Raw genomic sequence first — 19,665 nt, 5'->3', positions numbered from 1 at the left:
GCCATAGAGCTTTCACTGGAATTTACACATAAAAGCAAACATAACTTTCTTCATTTATCATTTGATTTGACTATCAATAAGTGTCGTTTTGACAAAACAGGATGTTTACTACCAGTTACCTTAGATGAACATGTGATAGTTGCCATCTTTAACAGTTTTGTTCAATTGGATATGAGGTCGGCTGCAGAAAGTGCTTCCATCACTTCTATCTAAACAACTGCATTAAGTTAGAGAAAAATTCTGACCCATTCCTTGGGGAAATGTTATTGATACACTATGCATAACATCAGTTTGGCACATTCAGCTACTGTAAGGGACAGTGGTCAAAGGTTGATGCAGAAATATAGTTAGGTGTCAACAGCATACTGTATGATTTGTAAGAGATCTGTCATATAATCTGATGCTTATAACTTAACAGTGACCCAAGAATAGAGCCATGAGGACTCCCACGTGTAATCGTTGTTCGCTCAGATTTATAATTAGCAATTTATGCAAATTATGCACTCTGTATAAATACATGTTTCCTAATCTGTAGCTCATTCATTAAATATTTCCAATCAGCCCCAGACTTCCATAAATAATTTAAACCTAGTTGTATTTTATTTTTTCCTTTTCAGTCCATAGAAATTAATCAGCAAATAATTTATTTGCATCAAAAAAACAAAAAAAACAAAACAAAAGAAAACTCGATTATTAATTACATTCGAGCAAATTGTTTTTAAAGGACGCAACACTTTCCTGGCCGATTTCCCTCCTATTTCCTTTAGCCAATATTTTTAAGCCCCAGCCCTCACTCATATTAGCAAGCCGCTCCCCCCCTATACCTGGCCCTGCGCGCTGTAATTGGTCGGAAAGACACACGGGGCCCGCCCCGCTGGCAAGCTTTTCAAATATATTTACAATGTAAAACAACCGAGAAAAAACGGCAGAGCCATCATATTCGTAAGGAGAGAGCGAGGGGGAGAGAAAGTGTGCGCGTGTGACAGAGAGGAAGCGCTTCGTAAAACACACGCGCAGTTTCACGCGCGCTGTCAGACAGACACATCCAAACACAGCCACACGCGCGCGCTGTGGTGCACGGCCGCCCAAGGCTCTGTCGGAGTGTGAACCTGCGGGTTCATGACACTGATTTCTCCGGGGAAGAGGAATACTCAGGAAGATCAGAGAGGAATATCAACAATGGCTCTGAGCGTGTGGAACTACTGCGTCCCTCTCGCCATCATTACAGCCGCCTGCTTGGTGAACACCGGTAAGACTTGAGACGAAAGAGTGAGCGAGTGTGATGTGAATGGGGATGGAAGAGCCGTCAGTTTGTTGGGGGCGACTCAGTCAGCGGGCAAGTTTGCCCAAGTCCTCTCTGAGCCGAATGACGTTTCCAGCTGCTTTGGTTTATTAGGCAGCAAGTGGAGCGGGAAGGAGGAAAGGGCGAAAGCACGTGTATAAATCATAATGCTTAAAAATTCAGCACATGGTAATTATTGCTAGAGACGATTTTGCGCAATCCCGGGGTTTTATTTTAAGTGAGTCACTCTAGCTGCCGAGCTGGAAAGACCCTGGAACACCTCGGTCAAGACAAAAGTGAAACCCGCGGGTTGTTGTGACTTTTCGCTCCCGCTGATCTATTTTCTGAATGGGTCTTCCCATGCTCCGATGACCCTGGTGCGTCTCAGCATTTTGATTAGCCCTGTTGTTGTATGTGCATGGCAGGACTGGAGCCTGTGACATGAGTCTCCTGTGCGTGCTGCTCCGATTGAACACTCTGACAGCTACATGAGTGCAAATTCCCGCAGTGGATCAGACCCGTGTCAGACACAACGCTGAACAGAAGAGGAAGTGTTTGCTCTTCCTCTTTTATCCCACAGAAGTGTATCTGAACAGACCTTTGATACGCCTCCTTATCAAATACAATAACATTTAACAGTCGCGTTACAAACCCGTGTTACAGCGGCTCCCGCGGAGCCCCTTATCTCGGGATGGTCCTGCACTGCTTCTTCAGGCTGATTGGACAAGTGCACGTTCTGCAAATACAGAAATTTGGATTCCAGAGCAACTTCAGCCCCTAGCCATCTGCTCGGGAGGGAACAGAAGCACAAACTCATAACAAAGCCGTTTAAGTCCCACCCATAACACATAAGTGCTCGTGAATGAGATGAAGTGATGCTCACAGATGTTGCTTTGCAGGGTTTTGTCTCCAGCGTTCTGAAGGCTGTTGAAGGATTAAGTGATAGGTCAGGTATTACCTTTGTCACTGCCACTGAAGTCATGATGTGTTTTGTTCCACACAAGAGGACCCCATTGCTCCATTGCAAATTTCATGGTTGGACTGATAAGAGCCTTGGCATCGCCTGCATATTGATTTCCTCCCCAGAGAGTATTTTTGTGTGTCTGCTATGGGATCAGGGCTGGCTGATTTATATGCATGAGCTGTAGGTGTTAGTATGTTAGTCTAAATGGAGTTCTGTGTTAGAGGTTTGTGTGTTTGTCTGAATGACACTGGAAGCTGCTGCGTGTGCTGCTTACAGTGCAGGGTTTTGGCTAAGCTGCAGGCACCCTCAGCTGGGGGTTGCTCGCTGATCATTGTCATTAATCTAGCCTCTGACAGGAGCCGGGGGAGAAACATGAGGCTGGGGGGATTCAGGAATGTTAAAGGCACAAGGTGGTAAAGAAGACACTGCAAAGCTGTTTGTTTTGAAACTATTTCTGATAAAGAAAACAGCATTTGTTGTCCTTTGCCATTCTAAAGGGAATGTGGAAACTAATCAGGCTTTTCTTGGCCAGCACTATTTCTGATTTTCTTTTAGGTGTGACCTTACTGATTCAGCTTTTTTTCTACATATGTGTCTTTTTTCTTTTTACCTAAAATACTATAATATATGACATAAATCAGTTCAATGCAGAATCTTTCATAGACATTGTAGTTTTAATAGCAGCAAAAAAAAAGGAATTGCAAAATGGTTTGCAGTTTTGCATTTTTAATTGTTCCTTACCTTTTGTCTGATTTTTGAAGCCGAACAAGTGCATCAAAAAGCACTGATGCGTTTATAAACCTCAATTATTCAGTTCATTGTTTTGATTCATTTCACAGATGTCAACGTTTTCACATTCCAATCACCAATCAGACACAATAAAAGGGATATTGGCTAACTGATTGGTGCGTCGCTAGTTTTACCAGATAAAAGAAAACATGGATTGAAGTTGTTATTGTGCAGAGATGTTTGTGTGAAGGACTCTGTTGTGAAGACTTGTCCCTCCTTTTAATAGAACAAGGGGTAATGGGGATGGAGAGAATGTGGGAGCAAGAAAGGCATGAGAGAAATGGTGGAAGAAGAAAGTCAGGCAGACTTCACAGTGTGTCTGACAGGCAGGCCTGAGGGACACACACATGCACACACACACAGAGTCAGCGCTGTATGTTTGTGAAGGTGCAGGCTAAAACTTCCACGTACTGTAACAAATACTCCTAACTCCTCCTCTGCCGCTTAATCACCACCCTCCATCACACCCATTTTTGCACCCCATCCCCATTCCTCTCCTTTGCCTCCATTACCGCCCGCCTTATCACCATGCGCTTTAAATCACCTCCATTTGTTTATCCGAATGTGTGCAATGAGACCCATCCGTTTGAGCTTGTTCCCCATCATCCCGCTTGGACCTTGGCTTCGGCTCCAGTGGCTGAAAAATAGCAGCAGTTGGATGTAGTTGTGGGAGGAGATTTGAATACCAATTACAGTCGGTCTAAGTGTGTGTGCGTGTGTGCGCGTGTGCTTGTGTGTTAGTGAGTGCACCCACAAACGCAGAGAAGCCACGCATAAATCAATGTCGCTCTGAGTCACAGAAGGGAAGCTTGGCACGTAAACAGACGCATCAAGGTAAATGCTGTATGCATACAACTAAAAGCATGCACACATGCATAGGTGCATAACAGATGTACACATTAGGGTTTCCTTTGAGCAGAGCAGTGTTGGTTATGTAAGAATTTGTCAGAACCCAAACGTTGCATTTGATGGTTGTCAGGCATAGTTTGCCTTACGCAGGAGTTCAGAAACCCTTTTTACTTTTTTTACATATTGCGCTGGGCTTGCTATTTCTGTGCCTTTCTTTGCTGCCTAATATGCTGAAAAAGCCTTCACCGTATGGAAAGATGTATCCTTTGATCCTAACCTTGAAGGATAATTCACTCCCCCCCCCAAAAAAAGGAGGAAAAAAAAACCTCATCGACAATTTAATTAAAATGAGCAAGATCTTGCATCTTTGCTCTCTGCCCTGCCATCTGCTGGTTCACGGTATAAATCAGTGCAAAATCAGATCTCTGTGTTGCTACGATGTTGTTTGTGTTCGATCCCCCTCTGATTCACTGTCTTTTGTAAGTCTAAATAATTGGACAACCGAAACTTGGCAGAGAGTGCTGCCGTGCCTGTCGACAGGAGAGAGGAAGAAATGAGGATTTTTTTAAAGGTATGCTGCCTGCTGCTGTTGTGCACAGCCCTGTTTGATCAACTGATGCAGTCCTAAAGGGCCCTGACAGGGTGGCCCGCTATCTCAGCTGAGCAACTGCCTCAGCATAAGCTCCATAGACAAATTGTGTTTCTCCCGGGGAAAGCCACAACCAAAAGAGTTACAGAGCTTATTGTGGCTTGTTTTTATTCTCCTCTGGGCTTTTATGGGTCCATTACTCAGAAGGAGAAGTCTTTAAGCTCCAAGGTTTGCACAGGTGATGCATTTTATTTAACTTGACTACTCATTTCCTCTCACTGATCAGGCATAACATTATGACCACCTTTTTTGAATGACTGCTAACATGCTATCTGGCACTAAGACTTTAGCAGCAGTTCTGGAGTTTCCAAGTGAGTCCTCAGTGGACGGTACTTGTTTTTACAGCTATCTAATGTTTTGTTCATTAGATATAGATCTGGGGAATTTGGAGTCCAAGCTGCAGCGTCAGACTTGTTGTTGTGCTCTTCAAATTGTTTATTGAAAAAGTTTTTTACTTTCTCAAACTAACCAACCAGAAATAATGGATTCTAATAATTTGTCACTCTTTGAGGGAATCATCTCACTGAACGCACATGGTTCAAATATCAATTCCAAAGGCACATAAGGTGGAAAATACCCCATGATCTGTTAGCTGTTTTGTAAAGCATCCAGTGTTTTCACTCTTACTCGTCTGCAGCCTTCCACCCCTAACACAACAAACTGTGATACGCTGTTTAGTCTAACAACCAACCTTACCTTTAGTAATTTATCTCTTTGATTGGACTACAGGGATTAATCTTTGCTACCTACGTCCATCAATGGCCACCAATGACCCTGCTGTTTGTTCAAAAGTGTTCCTTCCTTAGACCACATTTGGTAAAAATCAGTGACGGCTGTTCAAGTCTGCATCTTAAATTTGATTCACACTTAAGCTGCAAAAATAAGTGCTTCATACTCGACTTTCACTCATGCTCTGAATACTTGTGATCTCACTGAGATTTGAGGTGTGGGGCTAGGGTCTCAGGAACAATCTTTATCTCATGTAATCAACAATTAAAGAAAACAATTTCAGGTCAATTTCTTGAGCTGGGGCAAAAAGTTAGGGGATATCTTAGGTATGGCCTCAAAGTTGTGAACTTGAATTGGACTTGGAGCGTAAAACTTGAGGACTTGGCTCAGAATTGTGGTGAAAGATTAAAGACTTAACTTAAATGTTTCCACTGAACTCTTGAGACTTGACTTGAACTTGGCCCACGTAGATTTTAGATCGGACTTGGTCTTTAAAAACATTTACTCATCAAATCAAGCTGATATTGGTCACTACCCACCTGGAAGGGCTTTGGTTTTGGAGATGGTCTGACCCAATTTACTAGCCATCACAATTTGCCGCTTGCCAACCTGTTGAAAATCCTTAGACTTTCCAGTTATGTCTGCTTCTAACACAGGTGTCATAGCAAATCATCAGAATTCACTTGATTTAGAATATGTTATGCCTAATAAATGCATAGCTTCTTGTTTTAAACATCTGCCTTTTCACTCAGTCAATAAGCTGCTCTAGTACCGTAGCCTGGTCTTGATAGGATTTAATGTTTTTGCTTTGATTTTAATAGAAAAGGGAAATTAGACCTCACATGTCCTTTTGAGCCCACACATCCCTTTTCACATCCTATTTACTGGAATGGGCTTCGGTTTGGGCTTCGCCTTTAGGGATAGGTTCCTGCAAACTGAAAACACAAAGCACAATGACTAAAAGGGTCACACAAAGACACCAAATGGTAATCGAATCCTTATATCTCATTTGACCATTTTTTTAAATTGTCCATTAGTTAAACTTTCCGTCAATCTAATCAGGGCAAATGCTAATGTAGAAACACTCTTTATGGCGGCCACCTCATCTCCTTCCCATTACTATTCCCCAGATAGTGCTGCCCGTGATTATCATAATGGTGATCTATGTCGTCCTTACGTGTCGCTTTCTGAGAACAACTGGCATTCCACCAACTTTGGTGCGCAAGTTTTTTTTTGATGCAGAGTAGGACACCAAGGACATCTCCGTTTGCTGGCATCTGAAGCCTGCCAATCAATCTGGTGCTCTTAGGTTCATCTGATCTGATTGGCTTTCGTGTAACAAAAGCCCCAGCTGGGTGAATCTTTCACTGTGCTGTGACCCAACGTCCCCTGAGCCAGCAGCTTTTCTCCGGCAGCTGACCCTTCTCTGTGTACATTTGTCTTTGCCTTGGGACTGTGAAATCAGTAAATAGCTGTTGTCCCGGTATAACTTCTTGGTGCAACACTCAGAGACAGTTGCTAAGTATTCTTTCTGCCAGGGCACAAGGTGTACTTCTGTGAAGGCAGTCAGTGCTGAATAATGGTGTAGTGAGAGGGGCTTCAGCATCTGAAAAAAACCATGAAAATATTATCACCACGGAATGAGCATTATTCACTATTAATATCGAGGTTCCCATGACTGGGAGTAAATGTTTATATCTCCTCTTTTGGGCTTGTTTAACACCCTCCCTTGCTGCTGTGACACCTGTCTCCACAGCTCCCAGGGCGCGGTGCTAACGTGGTTAGACAGCGGGCTCCAGTAACGCCAGTAACCAAGGTGATTATCCTCACTCAAGCGGTGCAACAGAGTCCTCGCTAGCTGTGATTGGGCCAAAGAGGCTGATTGAGCTGAAAAGGGCAAGTGCCTAAAATTGAAGAGCTAGAAGCTGTGTACTTTGCCAGAGCAAAAGGCTAATGCGCATCCCATCTGGAAGACTTAATGTAGAGACAAGAGGAGGGACGGATGGCTGGTAATGAGGTGTTCATTCGGTGGTAAGGAGGATCAAAGATGGGCTTAAACTTCAGCCTGGGTGCAGAAACTCCACAAGAGACCACATTTTCCTTTACCACCTTGGGAGGTCAGTGTGTCTGGTGGAGGCTGGGTGATGAAGAGTGACCAGGATTAGCTGGGGCACTGAGGAACTGATGGGGTCACAGAGGGAGAGAGAAAGCGTCACGGGGAGAGAGGGAGCGATGTCTGCAGCCATGGCTGCACACTGTATCAAAAAAAGAGAAAGAAAACAGCAAGAGGGGAAGGGAAAGCACCAGGGGCATGTGTCATAGACCAGTGAAGCAGAGGAGAAAGTCAGGTTGAGAGGAGTCCAGCAAAAGAGAGAATGATTGCAGGATTTCTGTGCTAAAATAGAAGAGTGTTTAAAAAAATAAAACAAAAGGAAATAAGGCAACCTCTGTGGTGCAGGATGACTGATTCCTAGGGCCAAAAAAGGTGAGGAGGGAAAGAAGGGGGCCGTTAGGAGGAGTGGGTAAAGATCAGGAAATACAGGGTGCTGGTGTCAGGAGAAGGAGGGAGCTCACAAACAGAGAGATGGATGGCAATATTCAAAGATAAAGATGAAGAAAGGGCAAGCACTGTGTAGGTGACCACACCTGAGGGACAAGTTGTCATGATCGATGAGGTCACAGTGTATACATGCCCTCTTACACCTACACACAATACACATGTACACCAAGACCCAGCCTAACAAGTGTTGAGAATGTTACACACAGACTCTTATGTCCAGCCCTCCTACTTTCACCCATCCTACACGGAGAATTGGACACCCACACATGCACTGGGCTATTCATCTGCCTGCCGTTTAGAATCCTCCTTCATATCATCACCATTAATAGGTTTGCTTTGATGAGATTGTCGGATGCTGAAAATTGCCAGTGAAAGCGCTGCTCTATCTTCTGGGAAATCAGATGGAGATTTTCAGAGCGCGGAGACAACAATGCCAGAGAGGACTCCGATGAGTTTTCTGTCTAAGAAAACCCTTAAAATGTCTCTCCCATGAGTGGCAAATTCATTGTAGTTATTACCATGTCTAGCTTAGCTACTGTTGTGACATTTTCCTTACTCTTTTTTTCACTAAAACATAATCAAACCTTGATTATATTAGCAACTGTTTATATACTCTAACAGGGCTCAAAGATGCTTGCTAGCTGAAAAACAATGCATTAAGGAAGCAAAAGATTAAAACATATTAGCTCTACAAATGCCATGCAAACACAATTTTGTGTTTGTGCTTTCAAAAACATCACTCTTATCACTGCAATAGATACAACTGATAGCAGCAATAGCTGGCAGATAAACATTAGATTTCCCACTTCATTTTGGACAGAGGGTAAGTGGCTTTTGACAAAACTCTCAAAACACAGTTGAATGCCTAGTTTTTTTTATAAAAACAGCAGAACCTAATTGAAATCATTCTCACGTTTTGGAGACCTTTTAATATGTCCTTTTAAACTTAAATAAACACACTCTGGTCACTTTTTGGGGGTTGAGGAGGAGGGAATAAACAGTGTGTTGAAATAATGCTTCAACAAACAATTGTTGAAGAACTTTTTGTCTTTCTACAGCATCGGTCTGTTTGGGTTGTAGTCTATCAGGATGACACGCATTTACGTAGAAACTGCTGTTCATATCCATCCACAAATTTTCAATTGGATTTATGCTAATTTTATTTTCTTTTTTTTACCATTACACAATTTCCCATAATAACTCCTTGGGCTTTAGCATGTCTGTCACTTCATCACAACCACAACTAAATATTGTATTCCATCACTCCTCTGCCACTTCATTTTTGTACTGATATTGGGATGATGGCTGAGATTCTATATGCTGAGCATCTTGAGCCCTGGCATGAATATTACTTAGGGTTACTGTCACAGATACTACACGGTGATTATCTGGCAGAAATTCATGCAGCTTGAAAATGATTTCCTAGCCTTTATCTGACCATTTACACTGTTCTCTGAGGTCTAACTACAAAATGTCAGGACAAGTATTCTAGAACAGCTGAATTCTTTTTGAGTAAAACGTTGTGCAGCCTCATTACTTTTGTTTCCCCTACCCTTTAAATATTTAAGTATCACTTTTACTTGTGTTGGTCTAAATGTTTACTTTACAAAAACCTGTCGTCTTTTACAGGGGTGTGAGATTTTTTAGATCCACTATACTTTGCCAATACCCTTCTACTCTTTCCGCTGCCTGCTTTTCTCCTCAACTCTTCCTTGGGCCGTAGACAAGATCCTCAATATCAGGGGTATTAAGCTTTGATCCACTTCATTAGCAAACCGTAAACAACCCCTAATTAGAGGCAATTAATTTAGAGCGTATGAAAACAATCCTCAAAAAAGGTTCCTCCCAAACACCTTGTTCCCATGTGCTTGCAGGGTGGTGGGAGTCTGAAAAAGATGGACAAAGATTTAAAAATGAGAGGGTAAAAAAAAGCCTGCTGTTGTACTTCTGCTGGTGCAAGATTTACCGCAAAGATCCGCTGGGCTCTTTTAAGATTCATAAGGTCGTCAAGTGAGGGTTTGCTTTAAGCTAAACACAAGTTGGACTGCTGTGTGGCTGCCTGCAGTGAAGGGAAAGAGGAAGAAGAAAATGGCTCTGCCAAATTGGATTGGTGCTGCAATTGTTTCTGCACACATTGTTACAGTTGGTGAGGCCATTTAAGAAGTGGCCTGGCACCAACAACCTTGAGGAGAGCTTTCACTGGATTCATTTTCTATGGAGCAGTTCAAGGAGCTTTCAAGTGCATGACTGCTGATTCACCTGATGGTTGTTAACAGGTCCGACCCACTCACCTGACCTTCCATAAACCATCAGCGGCAGATTGAAGTGGTGCTCGAGTCACATCCACAGATGTGTTCCTATCTCCGTGTCCATCTGGCGGACGAATAATGTTATCACCAGCTACAGAAGGGCCATGCCTTTCCTTTCTGGTCATTGCTGCAGAGGAGTGGAACAGGCAAACAATCTGTGATACTGAGTGAGTTTGACAGAGACCTTGGGCATTGGGCGCAGTTGCAGAGGAAACGGTAGTTCATAGCAACTGCTTCTCACTAGGCTATCCTGGCGAACTGAGCTGTGAAGCAGCTTGGTTCGGCCAGTGGGGTTCTGTTGATCGCTCCACAAGTCATTTTTAGCTTTCGTCAACTCCGTAGGCATGGGCAGCAAGTGTTTTCTGTGTCTGCAATAGAGATCCTAGAGTCTTGAGAGCGAGAGAGTACACACAGCACGGAGCCGTCGCCTCCTGACTGCATATACAGTAACATAGTTTATTGCTAGAGAAACTAATAAAAGAAAGCTGTAGGGGGAATGTGCTTTCATTCTTGATTATTTTCTCTCTTCCCAAAGGCCATGATGGCTACCATCTATCCCTTTCTTTTTTTATCCAAGTCGCTCTGCCCACTGTTTTAGTCAGCGGGATTCCAGGCTATACTACTGCCCATCTAAAGCGATTCACAAATTTACTTTACTTGTTTTTTTAGGGGATGTTTTAATGTTGCAAAATAAATGAAAGTTATACATTTAACATATAGAGCATAATGTAGATATTATAAAAAAAAGCTTGCTGTGTATTTTCATTATGCTAAGTATATTACAATACACTGTTTGCATAAACTTGAACTGGATAAATCTGATTATATTAGGCCCCTGTGAAGCTGGGAGACTTTGATATATGTGGCTTGCTGTCTCGATTTGAAAAGATGAAAGCTCAACAATCTGTGAGCAGAAGGTATGCTTGAGTCTGCAGAAACGACCAGAAGGCAAAGTTAATTTCTGTGTGCCAGGACTAACTGACATAAAATGAGGAAGGATCCCGCATCTAACTACTGTTTTACTGTTTTGGGGTCTAAATATAGAGAAAAGACTTTTTAACAAATTGTTTACTACTTTACATAAGAAAAAATGAATTGTAAAGTGTAATTAGTGAATATATAATGAGAGATGAACCAGTCAGAGATTGTGTGGCCAGTTTCCAAACACTGATGTTGTAAAGCTCTAATCTGCCAATGACAATTTTAGTTTATTCTGTTGCCGTGTTGTTTAAACATAACAACACAGCTAACCAAAGCAAATTTTGCTGTCTACTGAAAGTTCTACATTTTCTGTATTTGGGACACTGCAAATGTATTTGCTCTAAAATGACCTGTAATCTGGAGAATAATGCTGGCGACACTTTTACAGTACAATCATCTGAACAGAAGTATTTGTGAATTAAATTAATTGCAAATCCAGTTTAAATCAAATATTTGCAGTCTAATTCTGTTAGCTAGGCAGTTTTACAGGGGCTGGCAAATATATGCACAGTATTACTTGTGAATTCAACAATAACCCAGCCTTGCTTATAGTGGAAATGAATTTGGTTTGAGGTCTGGAAAAAAAATAAATATGAACTTGTGGGAAAAATTTTAAACGATTGTAAACTGTTGGTAACTAAAAATTAAGTTCATCCCAGATGATTACAATTTCCAAATAGGGCCAATGGCTTGCATTTGTACAGATTTTGAAATTCAGGTCTGCTTGTGTTCCATCACAATCAGTGAACTGTGCTTCCTTTCCTTTTGGCAGAATGCGGTGTGCTTTGTATGTGTAACGCTCCCTTACTAGTTTTCTTTTCAGCTTTCCAGTTGATATTACAGAGAACCAGGCAGACACACCCAGCCTGAAAACCATATTCACAAAAGCAGAAGGCCTGGCCCTCTGGTTGTGCCCTTTGATCTCAAGTAAAACCTGTTTTTACTCCTAGTTACTGTTCACCTTCTCTAATATTTTCCTTATTCTTAACAGTTCTTTTTTCTTAGCTGCTTCTTCTTTGATCCTTCTTCCCCAGCTCTCCTGCAGTGTGAAGCCTGTTCAAGGGCCTCAGCAGTGACTTAGTGTCTTTTTGTTTTTGCTCACCATGATCACACAAAAGCTTTTATTTCCATCTCTCCAGCCCCTCCCTGTGTGGCTGTATTTCTTTGCCTAACTCTGTTGGTGTCTAAGTACAAACGCCCATGGCCACGCACGACACTCTGAGCTCCAGGTGCATGTGTCCGCATGCATCTGCTCCAACTGTTCCTAATAGTTAGCAATGACAGGCAAGCTCAGTGATAGTTGGAAAGGCGCGTTTTGGTGGAGGGGAAAAATGACTTTTCTTTGCCAAGATAGCTTGCTGATGGATATTTTGGCAGTTTTTCCCCCTGCCTCCCTGCTGCTTGCACCCCATCTATGTCTTCTCTTCCTCCTTCCACCTACCTCTCACACTGTCGCTGCAGGCTAAAGGGATGGCGGAGCCAGGTGTGAATAGATAGAAAGTGAGATGAAGAGGGAGAAAGAGGAAAAAGAGAGACGGAGGATTGACGGGACCCAGGTGGCCAGCTTTTGAACGCTTGTGTTTCCGCTTTCCTTCTCTCATTTGCATTGGCAAAATGGTTTTCTCCTTTCATCTGGCACTTTATATTTCCCCTCACTTTTCTTACATTTACACAGACCCCAACCAATCATTTCCAATATGTTTTTTTTGTCTCCCATCTTCTTTTTCCACTGTTCCCATTTCTCAAAATAACTTAAACTTCCACTTCCTCCTTGTGTTCCTGTAACTTTTTGCTTTCTCTTAGTCAAAATGCTTGTTTCCCTTTTTTTATTTTTTAACTCTACCTCCAGATGCACCTTCTCTCAGGATCCCTTTTGCTCTGGGCTTGCTGAACTCTGCATTTTACACGGCACAGCAATATTCTAGCGGTTTGAAGCTTATTTTTAGTGTACATGCCCTTCAGACACCTTGCAGTCCCCTCAGCCATCTCCCACTCCTCCTTCTCTTCCTCCCGTGACTGTCTTTTACTACCCCATCTCTTCCAGCCCTCCTCTTCTGCTTCTTTTATGTCTCCGAAAGCCTGCAAATAACTTTTTTACCCTACTATTAGCAGGAAAAGAGAGTTTAACTCCTCAGTGTTTGATCAAACCTATCGGGCTCCTCATCTCTCAAACAACGAACATGCACACATCATCATTTTTGTCTTGCCTACTCTACTTTTTTCATCGCTTCCCTAACCTCAGTGGCTCACACATCCATCATACTTCAGAATTCACTTGTGCTACTTGGCTTGTTCTTGGCACATTGTCTGTTTTACAGGTGTGACTGGTATTGTGTATTTGTGCACCGTGCCTTGCAGTTCGTTACATTGTAACAACAAACCTTAATTTATTTTACTGGAATTTTTTTTGGCAGACTAACAAAAAGTTGTGCGTAATTGTGAAGTAAGAGAAAATAATATATGCATTTGAAACTTTTCAACAAATCAAAATCTTACAAATGCATATGTATTTAAGGGGTTTGAGGTTCACCCATTTGTCGTTCAAAGCACCTGAAACTGCTCTCATTGACAAAATCTCATGATGAAAATTGTGACCTCTGGTTCACCAGGAGATGTCCTTCCTCCCTCTTTGACACCAGGCCTGAGTTAAAATATTTTGCACAGAGCAGCGTGTGATGTGCTGTGTGATTGGTCAAAAGTTTGTAGCACAATTCATGCAGAAATGCGCCTGGACAGTAATGTCAATATTTCGCTTCAAATAGACCCATTTCTACCATCCGGTCTTTGTATCGACAGCATGAATGCTTTGGAGGAATATTTATCAGACACGTTGAAGAATTATATACTCTTGTACCATTCTTTGCAAAATGTCTAAAAAGATGCCACATGGCTAAAAATGTGTGGCGCTCTCTCCACGGTCATTTCATTATAGTAACATTAAGGATGCAGGGACAGGGAAGGGATCCCAGCATGACGTATACTGAAGCACAGACCACCTGGAAGTCCCCAGGTGGCCTGCGAATTCAAAGGTGTATGCAAATACAAAAGTCCTGCTACCACAAGATTGTGTGTCGACTGTTCGATTTCCAGTGAAGTATGAGAGAGCCTCTACTCTAATACCCCTAAATATAATCCAGTGCAATCCTGCTCCCAGCATGCATTACTTCAACAGTGCTGGGGAAGCTTTCAATTCAATACCGTTTATTTGTATAGCACCAATTCGCAACAAAAGTTGTCTCAAGGCACAAAAAGGAACAAAAATAATAATTTTGATTCAATTATACATACATTTCAAATGTTCCTAGTTATCAAGCAGTGCAATAAGCTCAATTAGTTGCTCAAAGAAGTTTCAAAATATTCTGTCCAAGGAAACCCAGCAGATTGCATCCAGTTATCAAGGGCATTTTACTTTCTAGCAGAACAATGGCCCAAAGCATACAGATCAAACCTTCTTCATGTGTTGGAATGCTGCAGACAAAGTCCAGACCAAAATTCAAGTCATTACCAGTGGCGGTACTTGAAAATTGATGTTCACAGATGAATAATTCCAGGTGTGCAAAACCTTTACTGACATCCTGTAAAACACCTGCAGCTGTAACTGCTGTGAATGCCGTATATTACATGATTTGGGTGGTTCTTGACCCCCCCTAAATTGCATTCACACCCAGAATACATTGAAGTGCTATGCATAGTCTGGAGTTTCTTCCCATACAGGGACCCATCACTTCCTACACAGGGTAGGTCGATTAGCTATGCACAGTAAAGGTAAACTCAGTCACGCAGTCCAACACACGGGGAAAAAAATATCATCAGACTCCCTCAGAATTCCTGAATTGAGTTATGTAGCCTGCCAGTCAACTCTCTTCTCCCTTGTGTACTAACACACACACATCCAGAGTCTTTGGACACACACACACACACACACACACACACTCACATCCGCCCTTCTGATGGTGCATATTTGGCATAGGGAAGGGACTCAATTACGGTGAAGGTGAAAGAAGCAATAAACACGGCACAGATACAGTGAAGCGCGTTCAGCAGCAGTGCAGTCAATCACAGCACCAGGTAGGTAGGTAGCTGCTGCTGCTTTGCTCATCCAGCTGTGAAGTGATGGGAATGGTCAGGGGTGGGCGGATAGATAGAGGTGGGTTTTGGGAGGAGTTTGTGTGTGTGGGAGTAAGGGTGGGCACAAAGTGCAACCTTCTGATCCTCCCAAAAAATTATTTGGCTCCAACCAACTTACACTGACCTGCCACTGAGAGGATGGAGAGGTGAGATGAGTGCATTGTGTCCCTGCAAGCTTTTTCATTTTATCCCTTGTAATCTGTTTTCATATATTTTATACAAACACACTTCTGACCGCTGGTGTTGCAGATATATGATTTGGAGAATCCACATAGCATCAGCATAATGAGAGGAAATGGCACCATTATGCGTCCGGATCCCTTTTCCTTCTGGTTTATGAGGGATTTTGTGCAGCTGATATGGCGGCCATAATCACTCGTGCCTGTTTTATCTGAACATCTGAAAAAGCTCAGTCAAACAGGATCTTATGTTGTTAGTTCATGGCATTGTTTATAATACAAATACCAGGTGGTAAATTGCTCCTCTGCTGCACACACCAACCTTGTGTTTTTATCTATATTTATGTCTTTGTTTCTTCCTTATAAACTGCATAATTTAATGTGATAATTAACTTGCTGGACAGATGTGTATTGTTGTTTAATGTTGTTTTATTTATGATAGACACTCAGAGTGTTGCGATTTCAGCAGAAACTCCTTTTTGATAGTATAGTATTAGTGAGCATGAAGCAGTAGGAATCCACCACAAAAAACAGCATAATGTGTACATTGTGTTGCAAGTACGGTAGCACAATATTGGGAACACATACAACATTTAATTTATGTTATTGGGATTTTGTGTGATAGAGAAAAATAGTACATAATTGTGTAGAGAGAGGACAATAATGAAAAGTTTAAAAATGATACACAGATAAAAATCTGAATACTACGACATGATTTTTATCAAGTGAATGTTTTGTCAAACCATCTGCCTTTTGCTCCATCCACCATTTCATCGCAAAACAAGTTCTTTGCTCATGATCTTTCAGCTGAAACTATGCAATGAAGGTTGGAAAAAAGTTGGCCTCATCAGATCAGAGCACCTTCCGCCACATGTTTAAAACCTTCCTGTGTTTGAATGATACAACATTATTGTAACATACATGTGCACAATAATATAATTGCAAAGGACCAATTGGAAGGATTTTTAGGGAACAATTGATGGGTGTTACATTTTAATTGTCTTATATAACATGCTGTATCTGATGTCACTACAGTACATGCCCACACCTGATGCAGATTAAGATCTAGATGTACCACAACTTGTCCAGAAAGCTGTGCTGCACATACAGCCATTAATTGGTTTGTGGGTTGCTAGGTTGCAAACTGTTAAATTAATTTCCAACACTGTGTATAGCATGCAGGTGGTTGTCTGTGCAAATGCTATTTGCCAGAGACCGTGGTAAACTGGATAACATCATAGAAACACGAATTATTCATTTATGGGTAAACTGGTTACAAAAAATATCATCTGAGGTAACAAAATGGGAAGGCAGCAAGTGATTTTGGTTGAAAAATGTGAGAAAAGGTTTGGCCAGTTGAGAATCGACATTTAACCTTTTTTGTATGTCTTTAGGCTATAAGACACGCCTGGTGAATGATGGGAAGATTCAAAACGGGCACGCAGGGAAATGCATACTCCCCAGCCAACCACTATTTTAAACCCTGTGCCAACACCAGCTATTGTATTATTATACAACCTGTCATGTCATCATGGAGATAATGAATTATGAGCATGCATCAATTTAAAAAGCTAATCAGTGAGGCAAATGTTGCACTTGCAGATTGAGCCTATGCCTGAAAACTTGACATCAGAATGCAAATAAAAATGTCCGAAAAATAAAAATAAAACAAGAACCAAATATACATAAAAAACACACACACAAAAAAAATCTATGATTGAATTCAGAACATTTTCTGTTTGGTATCAAAAAGTAGTGTTTTTACCAAACTGCACACACCAAAAAGATTATGTGGGATCAATATCCACTACCAGAATGTGAAAAAGATATTCATCTAGACTTGAACTGATATTCATGAGCAGTTGAGTTTTTTTCTCTGTCTTTTTCAGGCTTTTTCGATAAGTCTTTGCTGAAAGTTTTCTTTTTGCTTACTTTTTGCTTATTTCAGTGGAGATAAAGGTTGTCCTGGAGGGGTTATATTTAAATTGATAGAAACATTTCAGTTTCCAAGAATGCTTTTCTCTTTGTGCTGAATTCCAAACTTTGTTGCATAGTTTCAGCTGAAAGATCATAAGCGAAGAAGTGGTGCTAGAGTTTGAGGCCCTTTCTACAGGATGAAATATGTCATCTAACTCACTCCTAACCTGTTGTGAATGATGCGTGTACTTTCAGACCTTCATCACACCACAGTCCAGCCTTTTCAAATTTGTTAGCAAAACCCCACATTTTCTGTGATTACTTATACTTATGCAGTATACGTAACCGCTTATACTGCATAATTTCCTTGTAGTTTTTAGGTGGTCAATTCATCTTACAGTATTGAAGAGCCCAGACATGAGAGGAAAGCACATCAGGAGCCATACAGTGTGTTGTGTCACCTTACACACGTCATTTAACACTTTCAACACATATTCAAATTGTACTGAATTGTGCCAAAACTTTAAATAATAGACTTGATCTGTGGATAATTGTTTTAACAGAATTGTCAACCATTTTAAATTGAAAAATATAGAAAAGGACAACAAGGAGAATCGGCCGCCAATCTGACACTGCTGGTGTGGACTGATATGGATTTTTTTTTTTTTTAATTTATGTCTTACAACACTGTTTTATGTTGCCCTTTACCTTCCATAACAGCTCTGCTTGTAATATTCTGCTCTTCGCTTCTTTCATCCATGTATTGGCAGCAACATTTTCATTCACCACTGTAATGCCAAGATGGAGACCAAATCTCTTTATTATGCTGTCAAGCTTGGAACATAACACTGCAAACTTGGGACAAAGTGTCTTCAACTTTGCTAATACCGCAATTAGACCTGAAATGTTGCTTGTAGTTTCTGACTTTTACTCAGTATTGATCTTTGACTTTTGTTGACCTTGTTTTTGAGTGAAAATTTGAAGACGTTCTTTGCTGCTTTGCGTTTTGCTTTGTTCAGCTGACATACTACAACCAAGCTTTTAGTACTTCTGTTGTACAACTATACAGTGCCTTGGCTCAATCGTCATCACTAAAGTCAGAACCTCAGTAATCTGATATCCAGCATGTCTGACTAAAATATGTGTACGGCATTCTACCAGTTATAGTCACTGCATTGGAGTGACTCCTTAATGATGTGGCTGTGCAGGTCTGTTTGGTATTTTACTCCATACTTTTTAAATTACTGTCATTAAAACCCTGTGGCTTTCTGCATGTGCTGTGTCTTAGTTAATTTACTTGTTGTAAATGGAGGCAAGAATTTTCTTTTTGCACTTCTTGTATGTTGTTGACTGATGGATGACTACTGATAATCTTAGGTAGTAATGTGATTAATTTAGCTAATAGTTATTCAGATCTTTTCAAATTAATATATTTTTTTCTTTTGCTCATTGTAATATGGACATTGTTTGTCATTATTATGATCAAAAATACCAAAGCACAGAGCCAAGTTTACTTCTCAACACTAGTCCCTGTTGCAGGTGTAACTCTGCCTGGGCATAAGTGTTCTGGTGTTTGTGGTGTTTTGCAGCCTTAGGCATGTTCCCGAAGTGTCAATAGAAACTCTGTGGAAAGGTAGTCAAAATCTACAATAAAAAAGATCTAGACGGATGACAAATTTCATTCCGTCTTAGACGTAACCTGCCCTATTTGGCTGTGGTGGCTTTTTTTTTTTTTCTTACCCAGGTGTCAAAGAATGTAGATGACCTCTTTAAATATTGAAATCCTGCGGGTATGGTAATTTGACTGCAATGTATTCCACGTAAGGATTCAAAAAGTGTCTGTATAATCCAGAGAGAGCCAAATCTGTGGCTGTCAGTGGATCCAACAGACTCGCACGTTTATAATTTGTGATGTTCTGCTGTGCACCGTCACTTTCAGGGAGGTTTCTTTCTCACCCTTTTTTTCCTCCCCTCACACACATGCATAGAGATTCAGATCCGCAGATGGGGCTTCGCGTATATATTTACTGCACATATATGTGCCCGACACAAAAGCAGATATAAATGAGCACTTTACATTAGCAGCATCCCACCGAGCTAGAGTTTATAACTACAGCGGTGATGGGAAGAGAGAGCGACTGCCTGCAGAGAATCTAATAGCTCCAGCTGCTCTCTCACTCACCTCAGCCACCTTTCGATCCTATCTGTTTCCCTCCATATTTTATTCATTTCTGTTCCCCTCAGCACATCCGTATTTCTCCCTGCCTTTTCACCCCCCTCCGTCCTGGTCTCTTTCCATCTTGTCCGCCTCTGAATTTACCACCAAGGC

At 41.4% G+C, this 19,665-nt stretch overlaps 1 protein-coding gene across 4 annotated transcripts in view; it reads left to right on the top strand.

The window, feature by feature from the left end:
• The first annotated feature begins 891 nt into the window (after positions 1 to 891).
• The window catches only part of cadm4 (cell adhesion molecule 4), a 232,848-nt gene continuing 214,074 nt past the window's right edge, over positions 892 to 19,665 (top strand). Inside the window, exon 1 of one of the 4 annotated variants that reach the window (XM_008431153.3) lies at positions 892 to 1,249. In XM_008431153.3, the coding sequence (XP_008429375.2) occupies positions 1,120 to 1,249 (130 nt within the window). In that variant the 5' untranslated portion in view covers positions 892 to 1,119. The remainder of the gene's footprint in view (positions 1,250 to 19,665) is intronic. The other 3 variants (XM_081597516.1, XM_008431150.3, XM_008431154.3) reach the window with 3 other exon arrangements.

The sequence above is a fragment of the Poecilia reticulata genome, chromosome 16 (assembly GCF_904066995.2).
Source record: "Poecilia reticulata chromosome 16, P_reticulata-male-v2, whole genome shotgun sequence".
NCBI lineage: Eukaryota > Metazoa > Chordata > Actinopteri > Cyprinodontiformes > Poeciliidae > Poecilia > Poecilia reticulata.
Note: the sequence above shows the minus strand (reverse complement) of the source record. Positions and strands in the feature narration are given on the sequence as shown.